This window comes from Echinops telfairi, unplaced genomic scaffold, assembly GCF_000313985.2.
Source record: "Echinops telfairi isolate 266 unplaced genomic scaffold, ASM31398v2 ScPeMD7_7424;HRSCAF=8462, whole genome shotgun sequence".
Classification (NCBI taxonomy): domain Eukaryota; kingdom Metazoa; phylum Chordata; class Mammalia; order Afrosoricida; family Tenrecidae; genus Echinops; species Echinops telfairi.
The window spans coordinates 26,857,533-26,877,960 of NW_022111324.1; the positions used below are offsets into that span (position 1 = coordinate 26,857,533).

At 44.8% G+C, this 20,428-nt stretch overlaps 1 protein-coding gene across 1 annotated transcript in view; it reads left to right on the forward strand.

Moving 5' to 3' along the window:
• The window catches only part of CUNH1orf21 (chromosome unknown C1orf21 homolog), a 189,959-nt gene that overhangs the window by 121,625 nt on the left and 47,906 nt on the right, over nt 1–20,428 (forward strand). Inside the window, exon 3 of the mRNA XM_004706677.2 lies at nt 16,862–16,938. Coding sequence (XP_004706734.1) covers nt 16,862–16,938 — 77 coding nt within the window. The remainder of the gene's footprint in view (nt 1–16,861; nt 16,939–20,428) is intronic.

Consider the following 20,428-nt stretch of genomic DNA (forward strand, 5'->3'; position numbering starts at 1 on the left):
ACTTCATCTGCCAGGACTATGTTTTTTGACAATTCTCACGGGATTTCCAATGGTTTTCACAACCCCAGTGCACATTTCACAGACTTCCACATATTGGAAACCTAACCTAGAGGATCTGGGGAAGTTTACTGCAGAACCTTCCGTTTTCAGGCTTTTCTTTCTTTACCACCGCAGGCTGCAATGCTTTGCAGGGGTGTGTTTCACCAGGCACTTCGTCGTCGTCGTGTGCTTATCTTTTCAGCCTTTTAGAAACTTTCTAGGCAAAGTGTCACTGGGACCGTTCTCCACATATGCCCTTGAGTATACACGCATGAGGTTTCTGAGCCGAGCTCGCTGTGTGGATGGCACACTGACGGGACTGGCCCTTTCAGCAGCTGGCAAGGCAGCGTGTCAGGAGAGAGGGCAGGGTCTGCTCTGCTTGCCGCTCTCCTCTCCCTTCTGCCTGAGGGTGGTCTATGGGGAGGCCTTCAAATCAGAAGTGAATTACTGGTGTACCAGCACACCTCAGAGCGGGAGGGGGGAGGGAGGCTTGGCCTAGACCACTGCAGTGAAGCGAGTGTGTCAATACAGAGAGTTGCGTGAATGTTTCAGTTTCCCAGAACATCCTCAAACCAAAGTCACTGCCGTTGAACTGATTCCCATTCACAGATTCACAGGGATCCTGAAGGACAGAGTTTGGCCGCCCCTGTGAGTTTCGGAGACTGTAACGCTTTGCAGGGGTAAAAAGCCTCCTCAATCTCCCGAGGAGCAGCTGGTGGGTTCACGCCACACTGACTGAATGGTTCCAACCGGAATGCTTAGAAGAGTATTATTTCTAGCAGCACATTTCTCTAAAACAAGGGAAAAGAAAAGAAAAGAAAAGGAAAAAGAGTGCTTACCCTTCATTGCCTAAATACCATATTTCAATGTTCAAGAGCTTTTTCTATCCAAAGTTTAGCTCCCGCCAGCCTTTTCATAGCAGGGCTGGGCTGAAAGTACATCAATAATGCCAGGAGCCCAGATTTGATGATTGGAAACCCATTGGCTGACTCCCCCGTGTGAAATCAGCACACGCTGGCACTCGGGTAAGCGAGGAAGGCTAGGGGCACAATTGAATGTTCACGTCCCCTGCTTCCTCTGACTTCTGTGGGGAAGGGGTCCCAAAAGGGCATGGGTAGGTGGGTGGGAAGCTAAACTTAGAATCAGCCAGTACTAGCCATAGCAATGATGGAAGAAACCATTGAAAACTCAAAATGATTTTTTCGAACACTTTTTAGAAAATCTTAATACATACAACAGAGAATTCATAAACAATGTATTAATCATAACACATTAAAATCATAACACATGCAACAGAGAATTTCATAAATAGCATATTCATAGGATAAAAACACTTTGAGTGGAAATAGAAAATGCTGTGAAAATAGAAAAGTTAGTGCCTTTCTCCTCCCAGCAAATACTCCCATTATTTAAGCCCCTGATTCCTGTTCACAGACCACAGGTCTGTACTATAGAGTTATCATAACTCTTCCTAGCAGTGTTAAGAACAGCTGCTGCGTAGGGCTTTCTTGGTGCAATCTGTACGGAGGCAGGAGGCCAGGCCTTTCTTCCTTGGCGCTTCAGAGTGAGTTCTAACTGCCACTCTGCAAGGCAACAGTGGATGGCAGGGCATGGGTGGTGTCCTGTTTACGTGTCGGGCAGATAACTGGAAGATCAGCACTTCAAACCCACGAGCCGCTCCTCAGGAGAATGACAGTGTTTCTACCCTCTTAGCAAGTTCCAGGCTCAGAACTTCACAGGAGCAGTTCAACCCTGCCCTCTACAGTTGGCATCCACTTGCTGCCAGAGAGTGTGCTTTGTTTGGTGTGCCACCCAGGCACCTGGTATTGGACAAAAGGGATGTCAAGCTCATCAGTGTTCCCCTGGGGTACTTGTACCTGGAAAGGATGGGAGAGCCTCTCCCTTGCCTCTTGGGCCCCAAAGAGGGGAGGAGTGAATGAAGGCAGGGTTGCCCAGAGACACGGAAGCATGCTGCCAAGGTGACTTAGAAAAGTGAGAGGCAGGGAGAGAGAGTTCTCTGCTGGACCCAGTGGTGCCTGAGATCAGATGCATGCCTGTTAGGTAGCCAGCACAACCCTTTTCCTTGAGGTCCTGGAGTCAGGTTCCAGTTGCACGTAAGTGCTTGTCCTAGCTGATGCAGAACAGCATCTCAGCACTCTGTCTCCACCTGATCTCGCTGGTTCCTCTAGTCCCTCTTGTCTCCCCTGCTCAGAACTTCCCCTCAGGTGGCGCTGGAGAACCGAAATGCCTTTTCTTTTTGCCATGCAGAGTTCTCTCCCGACTCTCCTGCCAACCAGCTTCAGGTCCACCTCTGGGCAGCCGTGACCTCTGTGAGGGCTCAATAGAGGCCTCCTTTTACTTTCTCCTTTTCATCTTCTCATCAGGATGACTGTAGCCCACTCCAAGCAGCCTCCCACCTCTGGTTCTCACTGCCAGAGTGATTTCTCTAAAATGCACGTATAATCGTGTGGGTTAGGGAACCCTCCAGAGGCCCCCTTTACTCTGGACAAAGTCCAAATGCCTTCACTGGCCTCCCAAGGCCATGGGAGTTGGCTGAGGCTCACCACCCAGCTTCACCTCGCCCATCTCTGCACTTGGGACTTTGCACTGCACTCAGCTCTAACCACACTGGCTTTTCCTCAACCCCTGGGGGTGCCCCACCCTCTTGGGTCCCAGGTGGTTCCCTCCAACTGCATTTTGCTTTTTCGTGATCCATCCAGGGCTTTGGAGAGGGCCAATCCAGTTTGACCACTACCAAGGGTTTGCCTTTCTACACCCAGAGCCAAAAAACTAAATCCACTTCCCTGAGTCGACTCTACCTCCTAGTGATCTTGTGTAGGGTTTCCGAGACAGTCCATCTTTATTGGTGCAGATACACTCCTCTTTCTCCTGAGGCCTGGCTGCTGAGTCTGAACTGCCAACCTTGTGATTGGTCATCCAAATGCCTAGCCAACAATGCCACCGGATATACTGAATCTGAATGTATGTTTTAATAAAAATCATCTGGGGTTTTCCTAAAAGATAGATTCAAATTCAGCATATCTGCGGTGGAAATGCAAAATCTCAGAAGGCGGTCAAACCAGAGTGAACCTGTTCACAGCCTTTACCCACACATAGAGATATGACCTGCCTCTCACTTGCCCGGTTCCTGCTAGAAATCTCTGTAGTCTTGACAGAAGTCAAACCTGAATATTATTAGGTGGACTTCACTTTTAGAGAGCATGTGATAGAGGATATTGCCTTTAAAAAAACAACAACAACTATGTTCTAATGCATCCTCTTAGACTATATTTTCTTCTCTCTTCTCACCAGGTCATCCAAATAATGGGCCCTGAAGCATACATTTTATTTGTTTTAAGATAAAACTGCCTAAGTTCAAACCCACCAGCCACTTCATGGGAGAAAGTTGAGATTGTCCGCTCCTGTGAAGATGTACAGCCTCTGAAACCCTATAGAGGGCTGCTGTCAGTAAAAAGAAAAGCCCTTGTAGGGTAGTGGTTACGTGTTAGCCTCATAACCACATGGTCAGCTTTTCAAAACTGCCAGGGGCTCCTAGGGAGAAACACAGGGCTTTCTACTCCCTTAGAGAGTTACACTCTCAGAAACCTTCAGGGACAGTTCTACCCTGTCTTATAGGGCTGCTTTGAGGCAGAATCAACTCAATGGCAGAGTTTGATTTGAATTTTTACGTCACAGAGAATCAGCTCAAAGGATGTGGGGGTGGGGGCAGTTGGGTTTTGGGCCCAACCATTTCTGAGAGAGTTTCCCCGTCACCTTCGCTTGGCTTCTCCAGAGAAATCCATTTACGGTGAATCTCCACCCATCCAGTTTGTGTCTTCAGAGGGACACCATCCATTACAGAGCGTGCTTAACAGCTTCGAATCTGAAATCACCCACTTCTGTCCAACTTGCGTTCCATCAGTCAGTCACCCTGATCTGTTTGCATCTCCCATGTGCACACTGCCATGCCATGCCCTCAGCTGTCCCTAAAACTTCCCCGGTGCCCTTTCCTCCTTCCATCCTCCTACGTGTGTAACTGACTCCACAGATTATCACTTTTATCAATTGTTTCCCCCCTTTTTCCCTTTGACATTTGCGATTGCTCCAGGAGAGTGGGGCAGTCGTTCCCCAGTCCATCCCTCAGTCTAGCCAAGAGCCTGGCCCACCATAAACATTTGGTACTATTTTGTAAATAAAAGGATTTTCTTGAAAACTCTCAAATCTATTTCCTCTTCCCTGCTCTCATAGCAGCTATTGTATTAATGTGAGCAATCACGTATGAAGCATCTTATAAAATCAGCAACCCAATGCTGATGAATAGGTCCCCAATTCATTCCTGCTTTACAGATTAGGGCACAGAGAGCTTGTATAAGCTGCTAAGGGTCATACAAGTAGGAAATCGAACACACACACACCCAGTAGTTAGTGGTATAAACTTGTGACCAGGTGGTGTTTAGCTTAATTTGCCAATCTTTATCTACTACAGCCAGCTAACCAAGTCATTTTAGCTTTGTTATGAAGTCTACCTTCTGACCGGCATTCCTGTCCACTTTTAACTTTTAGCACTACATTTCTACCCCCGGAGGTCCATGGAGCAAACCACCTTCCTTAAGCAAAACAACAACACAGACTCGTCCTCTCGTGGCCCTTGACTCATCGTGACCCATGCAGTGCAGAGGACATTGACTCCCAGGGCTCTTCTTGGCAGTGCTCACTGCAGAGGCACTTGGCCAGGCCTTTCTTCCACTCAGCTGCTGGATAGGTTTGAACCAGATCCTTTAGACTAGTGGACACCGCACCTGTGCCTCTCAGGCTCCTTCCAGTGAAACACGGGTGTCTTCATAGAAATGAGATCCTTGATGAAGTTGTGGATCAGGCAGCTCAGAAGGAGGGCGACTTCCTTGATTAATGTTCAATTCTGTGGCCAGGAAAGCATAACTAATTTATTTTAAATCATCATTAGGGTAGGCCTCAGGCCTTTCTATAACATCTCTCTTTGATTTAGGTGTGATCCTGTGAGGTCCTGCGACCAGGTAAATATGAGGGTTTCATTGTCTTTCAACTCCAGCCGCCCACTCCCTGCTGTGGTGATCATGAAGAACATGTTGACATGTCCTCCAGTGAAAGCCCGTGTCGCCTGCTCTGATCATACAGCAGGTGTGAACGATAGCTTGTCTTTTATTGGGCTACTCTTGTTGGGTGTGATTTTGTTCTCTTTTTTTTTCATTGCAGCCTAACCGACTCTATCCTAACTGACACAAGCACTGTGGGCAAACACTGAACATGTTTCTTCCAAATTTCTCTGGGTGTGTATGTAATACGACTTCGGGTAACTCAGAGAGGCATTAATCTTGTTGAGAACATTCTGTTCCACTGTGGAATCTCTAACAGCCCAGTGCTTGCTTCCTCTAGTTGCTCAAATGGTGACTTCATGACACAGAGTTCTGTATCTGTTGGCTTGAAATGTCATCGGAGCTGAATAATTTCTCACCACTCTGTTGCCTTTTGACCCTTATTTTAAGTGGTTTCAATCGGCCTTGGAAAACAACTGTGTGAAAAGGTTGTGACTGTTGTTAATTGCCATAGAGTTAGAGTTTGGCCATTCTAACATGTACGGAGGAACACTGCTCCGTAGGGATTCCCAGACTGACACCTGAGAGAAGCGCGCTCCCTCCCGAGGTACCACTGGGTACGTGTGCGTCACCAACAGACTGGCTAGTGGGTGAGCACTGAAACTGTTGGTACTGCCCATGGGCTTCCGTGAAAAATATTAGCTACCTGACAATGAATTTCCCCTTGTAACATTTCCTTGATAGAAAATAAGGTACATGTTTTGTTGTTGTTTTTGTTCAGTGCCACTGAGCTGGTGCTGACTCATGTCAACCACGTGTACAACAGAACAAAACACTGCCCGGTCCTGCACCATCCTCACAATTTTTGTTATGTTTGAGCCATTGTTGCACACATGTTGATCCATCTTATTGAAGGTTTTCCTCTTTTTTTGCTGACCTACATCGCCATGCGTGATGCCCTTTTCTAAGGACTGGTCTCTCCTGTTAGCATGTCCAAGGTATATGAGAAATCTCACTGTTCTTCCTTTGAAGGAGCATTCTGGCTATATTTCTTCCAAGGATAGATTTGTTTGTTCTTCTGGCAGCCCAGGGATCTTTGAATATTCTTTGACACTGCCATAATCCAAATGCATCAGTTCTCCCGTATTCATGGTCCATCTTTCGCATGCATTGAAAACACCATGGATAGGTCAGTGCACTCTAGTCCACAAAGGGACATCCTTGCTCTTCAGCACTTTAAGGAAGCCTTGTCCAGCAAATTTGCCCAAAGCAATACGTCATTTGGTTTCTAGACTGCTGATTCCATGAGTATTGATTGTGGATCCAAGCAAAATGAAATTCTTGACTAATAGGCTACATCTTTTCTCTGTTACTCATGGTGATGTCTATTGCTCGTTGTTAGAATTTTTGTTTTCTTTACATTGAGCTGTAATCCAGACTGAAGGCTGTAATCTTTAATTTTCTTAAAGTGCTTCAAGTTCTCCTTACTGTCAACAAACAAGGGTGTTTCATATGTGTACACAGGTTATTAATATCTTTATCTAAGCCTAATCCTATGTTCTTCCTCAAAAACCTAAATTCTCTGATTATTTGCTTCGCATACAGATTGAATAAATATGGTGAAAGGATACAACCCTGGCACACACCTTTCCTGATTTTAAACCATGGAGTTTTTCCTTGTTCTATTTGAAAGACTACCTCTTGGTCTATGTACAGGTTCCACACGAGCAAAATGCTATCCGTAGTTTATTATGATCCCTACAGTTAGATATCTGTGCATCGTCAGTAAAGAACAAGTAAGCCTCTTTCTGCTAGTCTAGACTCTCCACCAAGATCCACCTGACACGAGCAGTGATAGCCTTTATGCTATGGCCACTTCTGAATCCAGCTTGAATTTCTGGCAGCCAACTTTTTGAATTATCTAAAGGGGAAAAAAACATTAGTTAAATGTGATAGTAATGATATTGTCCAATAATACCTGCATTCTTTTGGTCATCTTTCTTTGGAATGGGTGTAAATATAGATCTCTTCAAGTTGGTTGGCCAGGTGGCCAACCTTCCCAATTGCTTGACATAATACATGAATGTTTCCAGTGCTTCATCTTCTTGTTGAAAAATGTCGGTTGGCAGTCTATAAATTCCTGGAGTCTTCTTTTTCACTAATGCCTTCAGTGCAGCGAGGACTTCTTCCGTACCATTGGTTCTAAATCATAAGTTGCCTCTTGAAATGGTTGGCTGGTTCTTTCTGGTACAGTGACTCTGTATTCCTTCCCTCTTCTTTTGATGCTCCTGAATCATCTTGCAGCATTCTGTATTTTCCCCATAGAATCCTTCAGTATTTCAACTCAACGGAGCTTAAATTTTTCTTCCGTTCTTTCAATTTGAGACCTGCTGAGGGTGTGCTTCCTTCTTGGCTTAAAAGCTCCAGATCTTTGCGTATTTCACGACGATGCTCTACTCTGTCTTCTCCAACTTCCCATGGACATTTTCTGTTCATATGCACATAGTTCTAGTTTAGTGTATGGAAAACAATTGTCCATGAAACAGACTTTCCATAATAATTTCATCACTACTAAATAAAGTCATTAAAAATCCTACTAATTCTACTAAATTCCTCAAACAAGTGATTATAATGGAAATATTCACTTCATTGATTTTTTATGATACTGATGAACCCAAGTTAGCAGTAGCATCTGCAAACTTGGGCCTTGCCACCTGTTAACATCCAGAATTCTGTCGAGCAGAGGAAAGGTGCCCAGCTAATCACCATCAGAACACAGAATGTAAAAGTAGCTCTTACTTGCAGAAGGTGCTTTCAATCCCTCACCATGTGGTAGTTGGCATGGGGTCAATCCTGACTCGTGGGGACCTGTGTGTGCAGAATAAAACTGTGCCCTGGGCCTTTCAAGAATGGGACCTGTGGGGAGCAGGTCACCAGGCCTGTCTTCTGAAGCACCTCTGGGGAAGCTGGAACCTACTAGCAACCTTGGGGCTAGTAGGGAAACAATTGTTTGGGTCATCCTGGGCCTCTTCTTCAGCTAATACCGTGTGGGAAGTTAACCATAAAGTGTCGGAAGCGATTGTTTCCTCAGAGCGGACGCACGCCACAGTGAGAGTCCCTGGCAAGTAGCCCGTGTCAGTGCACTGCTTACGGTTCTTGGCTCTGCAATCTTCGAGCTTACTTTTTTCTGAACCACGTATGTTAGGTTTAGAAAGAACTACTTCCCCCACCCCACAGAACCACAAGAAGCCCTGCCCTAATGGGGAAAAAAGTGATGCTATGCTATGACAATTAAAATGAACCCGTTTTCATTTCAAAGATGTTGTCATAGGTAACCCCACCTCTCTGAGCCTGACCAAAGCAGGGTCTCGATCCTTCTTGTCAGCTGCTGCCCAGTCGGCCTCTGACTCCGCAGTCAAAGGGCTCGGCCCCTCGTCGTCGTCTGCAGGGTCTTTATTGACGCATTTGTCTGATTGGTCCCAGGCCTTTTTATCCCAGCCTGTTCGGCATCATAGCAACCACATGCAAGCCAAGTGGTCGCTGGAAGAGAAGTGGCAGACGAGGGATGGCTGCTCTTGAGTTGTGTTGGATGGGAATCGAACCCTCATCTACCTCCTAGAGGTCAGAGTTCATCACTGAGACACCACCGCCTGGCAGTTCTCACTTCACCTGCCTTCGATGTGTTTTCTTTTCAACAGGCTTATTGGCATATCATTGCGATGTCACACAATTCAATAGTTCAGCCACATCAAGAAGAGGTGTACAGTTATCACCACGATCAATTTTAGAACATTTTCTTAACTTTTGTACTCATCGTTATTAGCTCCGCACCCCCACCCCCAATCTTCCTTGCTATATCCCCAAGGAGGCATTAGTTACTGTCGCTCTAGTTTTACCCATCCTGAATTTCATGTACAGAAAAAACATTTTTAAAAAATTAAACTAACAATAACAAAGTTAAACAGATAAAAATCTCAATTGTAAAGAAAGCAGAAAATATTAGAATCTAGAACAAATTTAAATGGATCAGAAGGGAGATCAAATGATAAGGTGCTAAATTGGAACCTAACTGCAGCAATCCACTCTGCAATGCAGTGTGCATGACAGCAAGGTGTTCACATCCCTGGTCCACGGAATCCAGAGCCTTCATCCACGTGTATTTCCCCTTCCGTTTTTTGTTGTTGTTAACTGAAACAGCTTTAAAAATGGGTCCAAAAGGAGGTCAAATATAAGATATTGCATTTTAACTTAACTCTGTCTGCCATAATCAACTTTACAGTGCTCTCTGGTATTCGCATCCTTCAACTATGATCAGAGGGCATTCCACAGAAGCTAAATCCCTGATACATACATGTGTTATGTATGCATGTAGCATGTATGTACCTCTTACATACAATCTCGGTGTGTAGAGAACGCCTTTGAGGGTTCATAGCTAGTGCTTTTGAGCCTTTGCTCTGTGCGGATCCATCATTACTCCAGCTCCCGCCACCTTCCTCTAGACTGCCAGACTCTCGCATTTCTCTGGCCGCTGGTATTGCTCTGCGTGACAGAACTTCCTACTTACTGGTGGGCTCAGAAAAAGAAAGATGAGATTTCTCGCCATACTATCAACCCAGAACTGACTCCTAAAGACCACCGCACAGGGCTCCAGCTGCCGAAAACCTCTCTGACTCCGTGGAACCAAGACGGGATGGGCTTGTGTGAAACATTCTGAAAGCAGCTTCCTTGGGCACCAAGGAGGCAAGGTGGGAGGGGATCTTTAGGAAGCCAGCAGTGCGTTCCTCTTGGCCTCTGGCTTCTCTTTCAGCAGTGCCACAGGGGATCCGCAAGCTCGCTGCTGCAGTGGCGGCATGGATACAGTTGGTTTGACTGTCTCCGGCTTCAGAGAAATGAAGAAAAGCATGATAAAGCTTACTCTAGACACTGACAAGTGTGTTTTGTTCATAAAGGAATATAATCAATTCAGAAGAAGGAGAAACGTGTTTGGCGTGCAGTTTAAATAAACCTGCCACTACCTGACGGTAGTTTGCAAACATTTTTTAGAAGGGAGTGGATGCTTTTCCCAATTGAGGAAGGCTCTCAGCAGGAAGAGTGGGAGCAGTCAGTGCTGTTGTTGGGCCTCCCGAACCCGCTCTGCAAACCGCTCTGGGGAGGGCCGGGTGGGGGCTCCTGGTATGGAGAGGTTCCCTCTCTGAAATGGAAGCTCTCACGCTTTTCTGAGATTCATCCTGGTCCCTTGTTTAAAATGCACACTGCCAGGCCAGCAGCTGGAAGTTCAAACTGGAAAATTTGGAGGGGGCCTGTATTATAAAACCACCAGTAGTGGGATTCAAATGATTTCACAACCAGCTCACCGCCCTCATGACCATTTTAAGTATTAAAAAAAAGATGTCAAAAAACAGTTTATTATTTCATACAGGTAATACTTAAATAAGAACAATAAAAGAGACACAAAAATAGACTGTGTTATAAGAAAGGCCAAACCGATCACAATGATCGATGCATAGTCACCTCCCCACCCCTCCCCCGCCCAGGGTGGCGAACAACAGAAGCATGGGTGAAGGGAGACGGTGGACGGTGTAAGACATGATATATTAATAATTTATCAAGGGGTCGTGAGGGTGAGAGGGAGGGAGGGAAAAATGAGCTGATATCAAGGGCTCAAGTAGAAAAAAATGTTTTCAAATGATGATGACAACCTATGTACAAATGTGCTTGACACAATGGATGTGTGGATTGTTAGAAGAACTGTAAGAGCCCCCAATAAAAAAACGTTAATAAAAGTTTTAAAATATTAAATGATACCTGACCAAATACAATAAAACTGTTATTTAAGCTATTTCCATATTGCTTCGTGACTGGCGTCCTCACTTGCAATATCCTCCACTTTTATCTGAGCATGATCAGCTGTGTGACTTCTCCTTAATCATCTTTTCACTGTAGGAGTAGGATCCCCTTGGTCGAACGACCCTTTCACAGGGGTCACCCGATTCATAGCAGTAGCAAATTACAGTGATGAAGTAGCAACGAAAATAATTTTATGGTTGGGGGTCACCACAACATGAGGAACTGTGTTAAAGTATGGTGACCAGATGTCCCGCTTTTGGCGGGACAGTCCTAATTTTTAACAATTTTTCCCACACCCTGAGGCATTTTTAAAAAGTCCCGATTTTTGGAATGAATGCACGACACGCTAGTGTATACAGTTTTCGGCTGCCATGTGGCTATTTCGCCAGGATATGAGTTTTATCAACGGTGTCCCGCTTTACCAATGTTAAAATCTGGTCACCTTAGTTAAAGGGTTGCAGCATTAGGAAGGTTGAGAACCACTGCGTTAGAGGTAGGCTAAGGAGACAATAGTTACTTTGTTTGATAGATGAGAAACAGGTGAATTCTCTTCTCTGAACATACTATGGTCATCTTTGGGAGAAAAAAAAAACCCTTTCCGCTTCTGCTAACTTCACAGCAATCACTCTGACAATATTTTTAGCTCTTTGAACACTTTGGGGAATTGCATAATTCACTCATAATATTTCATGGGAATTTAGGCCATAGCACAAAGCTGAAACGAATGACAGGATCTCATCCTGTAGTTGGTTGGCACTTTGTCCCTTTATGCTGTATTTTTGTTGATTGAAGTAACAAACACAAGGGAGTAAAGATGTAGTATTTCATCAAAAGTATAATGAGTAAGTATTACAAGCATAATTCTATGTAATATTTTTATACCTATGGACGGAAGGAACATTACTACAGTTGCCTAAAATATGCTGTTGTGCAGAAGACTGTTAAAAAAGAGTAAGGAACGTAAATGTATGATTTCCACATTGGGTAGCTGTTCAGCCGCCCACCTTAGAACCCTGATTACAGGGCCATTTTAACCCAGATGGCTCTGATACCGCGGGGATGGATCATGACCACAGAAGCCAGCTTGAAACTGAGTGAGTGGTGTCTCAAGGGCTTCGACTTAAGCCCAGCGGGCCCCAGTTTATTTTCAGTAGCAAACTTGGTTGACAAGTCTCACCTATCAGTAGAAGAGCTCCTGCTTGCTAAAGGAAAGAGTATCCTACCGCCCGCTTCCATCATCTCCCCACTTAATCCTCCTTTTCCTTTCCTGGAGCACCCAGGTGTTGAGTGGCTCTCGCCCCTCCGCTGGCCTGCTCCATCTGACCTGTTTTCAGTCCTGAACCACCTGTTGTCATCGTGGTCTCCAACAACCTCTTCCTCCCTCTCGCACATCTTCTTAGCTCTCCCTTCCCCAACAACCAAATCCCAATGTAGAAATTAAGTCATGTTTTTAAAGAAAATAAAACTGACTTCTTTGGGCACATGCAGCCAGCCAGGAAGTATAAAAATGCCTAACAGAGCACTCATGGTGTGGGGATACAAAGAAAATAAGAATATAAGAACATATTTTTTAAATGATCAAAGTAATTGAGTAGACATTTCTACAATGGTCCATAATCACATGACAAGACACTCCAGCAATGTATCTAAAATGAATAAAGCCCACAATGAGATGCCCCTACACAGCCACTGAAATGGTGATCGTCAAGAAGCTAATACCAAATGTGGAGGGATGTGGAGAAGCAATGCTGTCGCACATTGCTGGTGGGCGGTGTTTCCACTTAGAACGCAGCTTGGAACGCTCTTACATATACACATGCCATGTAACTCAGCCGTCCCAGGCCTAGGGCTGGGCCTAGAAGGTACTAAGATAGAACCTGAAAAATACATGTCCATAGCAGCCTTGTTCATGATAGCCACAAACTGGAAGCCATCAAAATGCCCATCAGCTGATGAATGGATATTCAAAATGGGGTATGTCCATACTGTGGAATAGCATTTCATAATCAATGAAATGAAATGAAGTACTGATGTACCCTATAATGGGCATGAACCTCAAAAATCCTTATGCTCAGTGAAAAATAGCAGGTGCAAAAGTACATGTATTGTGTGATTCCATTTATGTCTGTTAGCATGGACTCTAGCCCTCGCTGTTCAGGTTCAAATCTCAACACTGCCTCTGATCATGTGTATGGGCTCAACTACCTGTCACCCCTCTAAACCTTAGCTTTCTCGTCTATAACATGGGAAATAACAATAATGGTGTCAGAAAGAGATTATGGACATAAAAATGAATTCACCCATGTAATTGTTTTGGACATTAAAACTGAGTTGTCAAAATAATCACTTAGAATAGTGCTTGAGTCATGTCTAAGTGACTAAGTGTGTTATTGATTTTGTTGAGTGGGAATTTTTAACAAGGAATAAGTTTGTTACACATGCATAATAGAAATCTTTACAAAGTTATATACATAATCAAATATCTCTTTCTACAGCTGCTTTTCTGTCTTGCCTCTGCCTGGCTTTGGGTCTCTGGCTTCCTGTGAATGATGGAATGAGTCCGGGCTTCCTTGCTGGGCGGGACTGTCCTGCTTGTCACTGCATCTCCGCTGTCTGGGCTTCATTCTTCTCTTAGCAACCACAGAATGGCTTTTTCCGAAGATTTATGGAGGCAATATAAATTATGAAGGATATACTGAATAAAAGGAATATAAGCAAAATACGATTGCTTGTCATTTGTACTCTTATAATTAGAAGTCACTTTCTGGCCTGGACGGTGTTTAAAATTATGGTATACCATTAAGCTAAAATATTGAAGCTCCTGTCATATCACATATGTCCGGTTTCAGTGCTTTGTGCCAACCAGGCACAAAATTCAAAGTTTAACAGCTAACTTGGAGAAAACCTATATCTTCCATCCTCCAGTGACCTTACCTTAAAATTTCTAATTTTAAAAACAAGTTAATCATTCAACAAGAAGACCAACAAGCCAGTCCAAAAATTGGCAGAAGACTTGAATAGACAATTGTCAATAAACATATGAAAAAATACTCAAGGTACTTAGTCATTAGTCAAAACAACAACAACAAAAACATTATAATTGATGCCACCCCTAAAGGACAGAGATTTACAATTTTACCATGCTGTAAATCTTTATGGGATCAGACTCCCTCATCTTTTTCCCAAGGAGTGGCTGGTGGTTTGGAACCACCAACCTCATGGTAACAACCCAACGTTTACCCAACATCGCCACCAAAGAACTGAAAATCCAAGCTCACTGCCAATAAGTTGATTCCAACTCACAGTGATCCCATTGGACAGAGTAGAACTACTCCTGTGAGTTTCCAAAACGGTAACTCTTTAAGAGAGTAGAAAGCCCCTTCTTTCTCCTGAGGATCAGCTAGTGGTTTCAAACTGCTAACCTTGCAGTTACAGCCCAACAAATAACCATTACACCACCAGGGCTCCCCTGTCAGTGCCACCAGGGAAATACAAGTCAAACCCACAATGAGCTACCACCCCATACCTACTTGACCCACTACTAACAGAAAAAAAGGAAAATAGTAAGTATAGAGACATTAGATCCCTCCTCTATATTTTGGTATAAATTAGTGCCACCACTGGGAAAAGCAATGGGGCAGTTCTTCAAAAATGGAAACAAAATTTCCATGTGAACCAGCTGTTCTACTCCTAGATATATAGAATTTACATCGAAGTCTCGATACCAGTGTTCCATTTTCCATTTCAGCACTATTCACGATAGGCAAAGACTAATGCATCAATAAAGTAGTGTATGTATGTATGTAGATACATGGTAGGATATTCTTCAGCCACCAAGGAAAAAAGAAATTCTGATGCATGCTACAACATGAATGAACCCTGAAAAAATTCTGCTGAGTAAAATAAACTAGACACACAAAAATAAGGCAGGGTCCCACTTATATGAAATACCTAGAGCAGGTGTATGGGAATCTGCCTGACCACAAAGTAGATTCGTGGTTACCAGAGGCTGGGAGGGAGGGCGTCATTGCTGAGTGGATGCTGAATTGCTGCTTGGGGTGGCAGACAAACTGTTGAAATAGGGGTGATGGTTGCAATGAACATCATTAAATGATATACCTAAAAACAGCTGAAGTGACACGCTTTAGGTTACAGATGCTTCACAATGCGATTTCTTAAAAGAGACCAAGAGTTTGTTGGTGCCGTGCATTCATTCCACCGCTGACTGAGCCCCTTCCATCAAGTGCCAGGTCCGCGCCAGACACTGTGGCCATCAACTCCCCCTAGAGTTTCCATCCGAGGGCATTACGGTTTTCTCATTGCTCCCGCTCCTTGGTAAAGCCCAAAACAGCTCATCTCTTCGTCCCAGACAATGTCGTAGGGGAACAACAGATATCATAGCACTTTTCAGTGTTCATGACAACGTTCCTGAGTGGAAAGGTGAAAGAGACCGCAGGAGAAGTGTGTGTGGCCCACAGTCACTGCGTGTGGCGAGGACGTGGGGTCAGCTCACATCAGTCTCCATTCGCCGCCATCACGTAGGTCTCTCACTGTTGACATGCCTCGGACGCCGTAGGTTGTATACAGTTACCTGTTCAATGGGTTTAGGATCATCTTTCCTTTGATTCTAGGGATTTTTTTTTTTTACAAGCTCATTATAAAGCTTGTAGAGGAATGCTTTTTTTTTCAGGCTGATGTAAAAATACAAAGCAGCTGAATTATAAATAGTCTGTTTACTGATACACTGCTATTTTAAGATCCATTACTCCTCGCCCACGTGACCGGAGCACTTGGGAATAAGGAATCAGGTTGGATAAACAAGCAAGCATTTCTTAAATGCAGGCCCGTATTGAATTTTAATCATCAAATGAAATTCAATTTCCGTATTTAAGAGAAAGTTGTGGGTGAGCCTGCAAGCTATTTTTAGTTGCCTTCTTGTTGCTGTCACTGCCAGGGCCTTGTGCAAAGTCTATGTCTCAATAACCGCAGTTGTCTTTTAGAAATGAAGCACCCGGAAGTCAATTCACCTGGGCAGATGAACAAGGGCCGTGATTCTCCCACAGCCTCTCGGTTCTTTCCCAGGCTGACACAGGCTTCTCTGGTCTTCGACTCTCCACTCTTTGCAGTCACTTCACCAGAAAATTAAACATTAGCTGCACATTGTTTTCTGAACAGAATGCTAGTTGTTATAAAGTGAATTCCGCGTTGAGTGGCTTACTGCTCTCCATTCAAATGTTTGGCAGGTTGTCTGTGTTCCGATGTTATGAGGACGTTTGTCCTTGTGAAGTGGCCAGTGTGGAGAGTCCCGAACACATCGAATACTCTGTGATGAAAATGCATGCTATCCAGAACCAACCCCTCAGAGACCAGGGGAACAGAACGGGGGGACCCTGGCCCTCCCCTCTCCCCATTCCCTCCTTGCCAGCCCCTTTGCCATGGCCTGCATTTCAAGGAGCGGTGGGGACAGTCTGAAGGGGGTAGGCAAAAGCGTGTGTCTGGGTCTGGTTACTGTCCTTCCCCGGGTGACTGTTCTAGGGTGGCCTCAGGACAGGCAGGGGCCACACCATCTCTGCACCCCAGTAAAGGTGACCCCTGCAGTCTCGGCTGTGGAGAAGGTGGTGCTGTGTTATGCTCAGGCATCTCCCTATCCTGATGGGAGCAGGCAGGGGGGCCTTGCTCTGCCCTCCCACAGGAGGGGAGCCATGCTAAGACACCACCCTCAGGGACTTGGGTGGCTGGGGTTGGGTTCTGTTGATCCTGAGAGCTGTTCTACAAGGACAGTATGGGCATTGTCAATAAACCAGTTCTGAGTCTCAGAAAAAAAGAAAATGCATGCTATCACTTCATTGCTGATTCTGATGTTCCCCTCTCTCACTCAACATGTATGTGCTTATGTGTTTCAGGAAAAAAGTGCCAGTTCAAATGTAAGACTTAAAACCAATAAAGAAGTCCCGGGACTAGTTCATCAACCCAGAGCAAAGTAAGTTCTACTTCCTCTTTGCTTAATGTTGCTTTGAAATCTAAAAATGCTTTCAGAGTGAGTTCCATTTGGGAAGTACAGAGATTTCATGTGAAACTTTAGTAACTGAGACAGCAAGATTTGATGAAATACAGCAGAACGGAAACCCCCCCAAAACAGGCTCGATACGTGACAAAGCCAACATTACAGATCCATCAGAAGACACCAGAGGGCTGTATCTCTGTGACCTCGGGGTAGGGAAGAATTTTAATAAGACACAATAAATCACTAATATGATGGCACTGAAATGCAGAATCCCTGTTTATCAGCATTTTTATAGTTAATAAGAGTGTGCTGTAAAGAGGGTAAGTGACTTCGATGAGGGAAGATATTTACCACACATATAATGGGGAGTAGATTATTTTCTAAGATATGCGAAGGAATCGTGCACATTAATAACCAAAAACAAAAACTCAGAGGCAAATGGACTGGAGGCATCTACACGTGTCTGACTGGAGAAGAACGCTAGACTTCATTCTCACGCCATCTTACCTGTCCCAGCTCTAAGGGGACCACTACTTATCCCGAAACCCACATGGGACCTCCACCACATTGGCGAAAACTTAGAAGTCTGACAGTCAGGATGTGACACAAGAGAAATGTTTCCATCCCTGCTGGTGGGTATTTCAACGGGTAAAATCCCTTTGGAAAACCATTAGTAACATTGAGCCTCCGCAGTCTCGGCCACTCTCCTCCCAAGTTTGTGCCCTAGAGAAACTCACGCACATACGTGTTCTAACTCACTGTCATCAAGTGGATGCCAACTCCTAGTGACCCTACAGGACAGGGAAGAACTGACCCTGTGAGTATCCGAGACTGTGACTATGTATAGGAGTAGAAAGCTCCATCTTTCCCCCTTGGAGCGGCTGGGAGTTTTGAACTGCTGACCTTGTGGACTGCAGCCCAACTTGTAACCACTATGCCACCAGGGCTCTTCACGTGTGATAGGAAATGGATTTCTAAAAGCTCACTGCAGCATTGTTGATAGAAGCTCTTTAAAGTAAAGCCCAAACTCCAATCTAAATATAAGGAATAAAACAAAATTGCGGTATATTATAATGATGGGAGTACCACACATCAGTGAAAATAAATGGCCTACAGCTACACATATCAATCGGGCTTCTTAAACTTTTTTTCGATCTCAACCCCATTTGCCCAAGAAATTTGCAATATGGGCAAGCACTACCAGAAACACCTTGTATTCCGTGTGCATTTTGGTTTTAGAGTAATTTGTATTCTTTGTGATTTGGAAACCATTTACTGTTGTCAAATTTTTCTCGACCCCACATTCAGTTAGGTGACTCCTATCAGGGTACAGCCCACAGTCTAACAAGCTTTGAGGATGAATCTCGTAAATACAAAGTTGAAGGCATTAATTGCAGCACACAGCTACATAATGTTCCATTCGTATCAAGGTCAAACGCAGGCAGAATTAGGTATTATGTTGTTGACAGGTTCAAGAGCAAGAAAGAATCACAGCGAAAGGAGAAGATATGAAATTCAAAATAGTGAATCGTTCTGGCAGAAGCAAAGAGAGTGCACTGTTTCCGCTTCTGTGTGGTGAGTCTAGGAGCCTTGGTGGCATTGGGCTGCAATCCACACAGTCAGCAGTTCAAAACCACCAGCCCTTCCAAAGGAGAAAGATGAGGCTTTCTACTCTTGGAAAGAGTTATAGTCTCAGAAAGTGACAGGGCAGCTCTACCCTGTCCTGTAGGGTCACTGTAGGGTCTCTGCGAGTCAGCATCGGCTCGATGGCAGGGAGTTTGGTTTGGTTTGGGTGGTGAGTATACGGGTATTCCTTTACCGTCATATTTCAGAAAACGTAGAAATAACATTCCATGTTCTCTCTATGTGTTTCACAGTTAAAAAGATTAAAAATAAGGAATATCTATCATGTCCATCAAAGCACAGTCTGGAGAGCTATACTTTACCAGATTTTTCTAAAACGGAATCTGCCTTGTTGATGAAATATCCTTGGTGTAACTTTGAGGCAACCCCCCTCCCATTTTCCCAAGAGGCCGTGTTACCCCAGAGGCTGGAATCTCCAGGGTGATATTTCACTTAAATATGAGTGAATTCCCCGAGAGTGCTGATCACACTGGTAAATTCAACAGCCACCTCCATCCCAGAGTAAATTTGATGCTCACATTAAAATAATTTTAGCCCCATAAACCAAAATCAGGAGACACCTGGGTAATAAAAATGGCTCATCCCTGGACCGCTGGCCCCGAATGGTGGCGGTTCAGACCCTCCCAAGGCTCCTCAGAAGTGTGCCTGCCAGTCTGCCCTGAGGGCTGTCCACCTTGCAAAGCCTGCGGCGTGCAGTCGTACTGTGATGCGCACGGGGTCTCCGTGAGTCAGCGTCGACTCCAGGGCAGCTCACTCACTGCCGCCCAGTCAACCCCCTGCGCGTTTCCCAGACAGTAGCTGTTCACAGGAGTGGAAGGCCCAGTCTTCTCCTCAGAGGTGCTGGTGGCTGCAAACTGTCTCCGTTCTGGATCGCAGCCCAACACATAACCACTGCGTCACCTGGGCCCCTACAACAAATCAAGCTCGTCAACAGAGAAACTTTCACTGTCATGCCTTCCTGCCCACCCCCTCCCACCCCAAAGACAGTGAAGTGGATAGCCCAGTGTGTTATGATGGCTTGAGCCTGTCTTCCGGCACAGCAGCCATGATGGGAATCACTGACTCCACTGCAGCTCTCAACAAATCACAAAGCAGTAATCACCTACCACGTCAGCACCCTGTTATTACCAGTTGTCTCCCCCGTAGATAAATGTGGTCACTACCTCCTACTAGGATCCCCTGCTTTATCTTAGATAGGTTCCCAAACTTACTTGACCTATCACCCACTTTTTCAGAAAAGAATTACTCAGTACCCCCGTCAGTTAAAAATGTTTGTACTATAATTTATAATCCAGGATGAAGTATAGGTGTTTGCTTCTGCTTCCCCCCACCACCACCACCATTCCAAGGCCCCTGGGGGGCAGTATCACTTACTTTGGGAAACACTGATAGAGACAAAGGATATCTCATAGTAGTTAGTGAAGCACTTTTACATTGTAGCTACATGATAAACCACATGTACTCGAGTATAAGCCAACCCATGCTGAAAAACTCGGCTTATACACAAATATATACAGTATATTATTTTTAGGGGGTTTATTTCACTCAATTTATTTCACACAGAGAGCCTGTATTGAGAAATATTTCATTGTTCCTGTATAAAGATGGCTTACTTGATGCTTGTGTGGCCCTGGGGCATGTAATGTCCACCCACACTTTCCCTTGGTCACACTCTCAGGTAGGCGTTGAACTGCTAACCACAAATCAGCCATTCAGATCCGCCGGTGCTCTGAGGGAAAATGATGAATATGTCTGCTCCTAGATTTACAGTCCAGTCACACACACACACACACACACACACACCCCGACACACACACACACA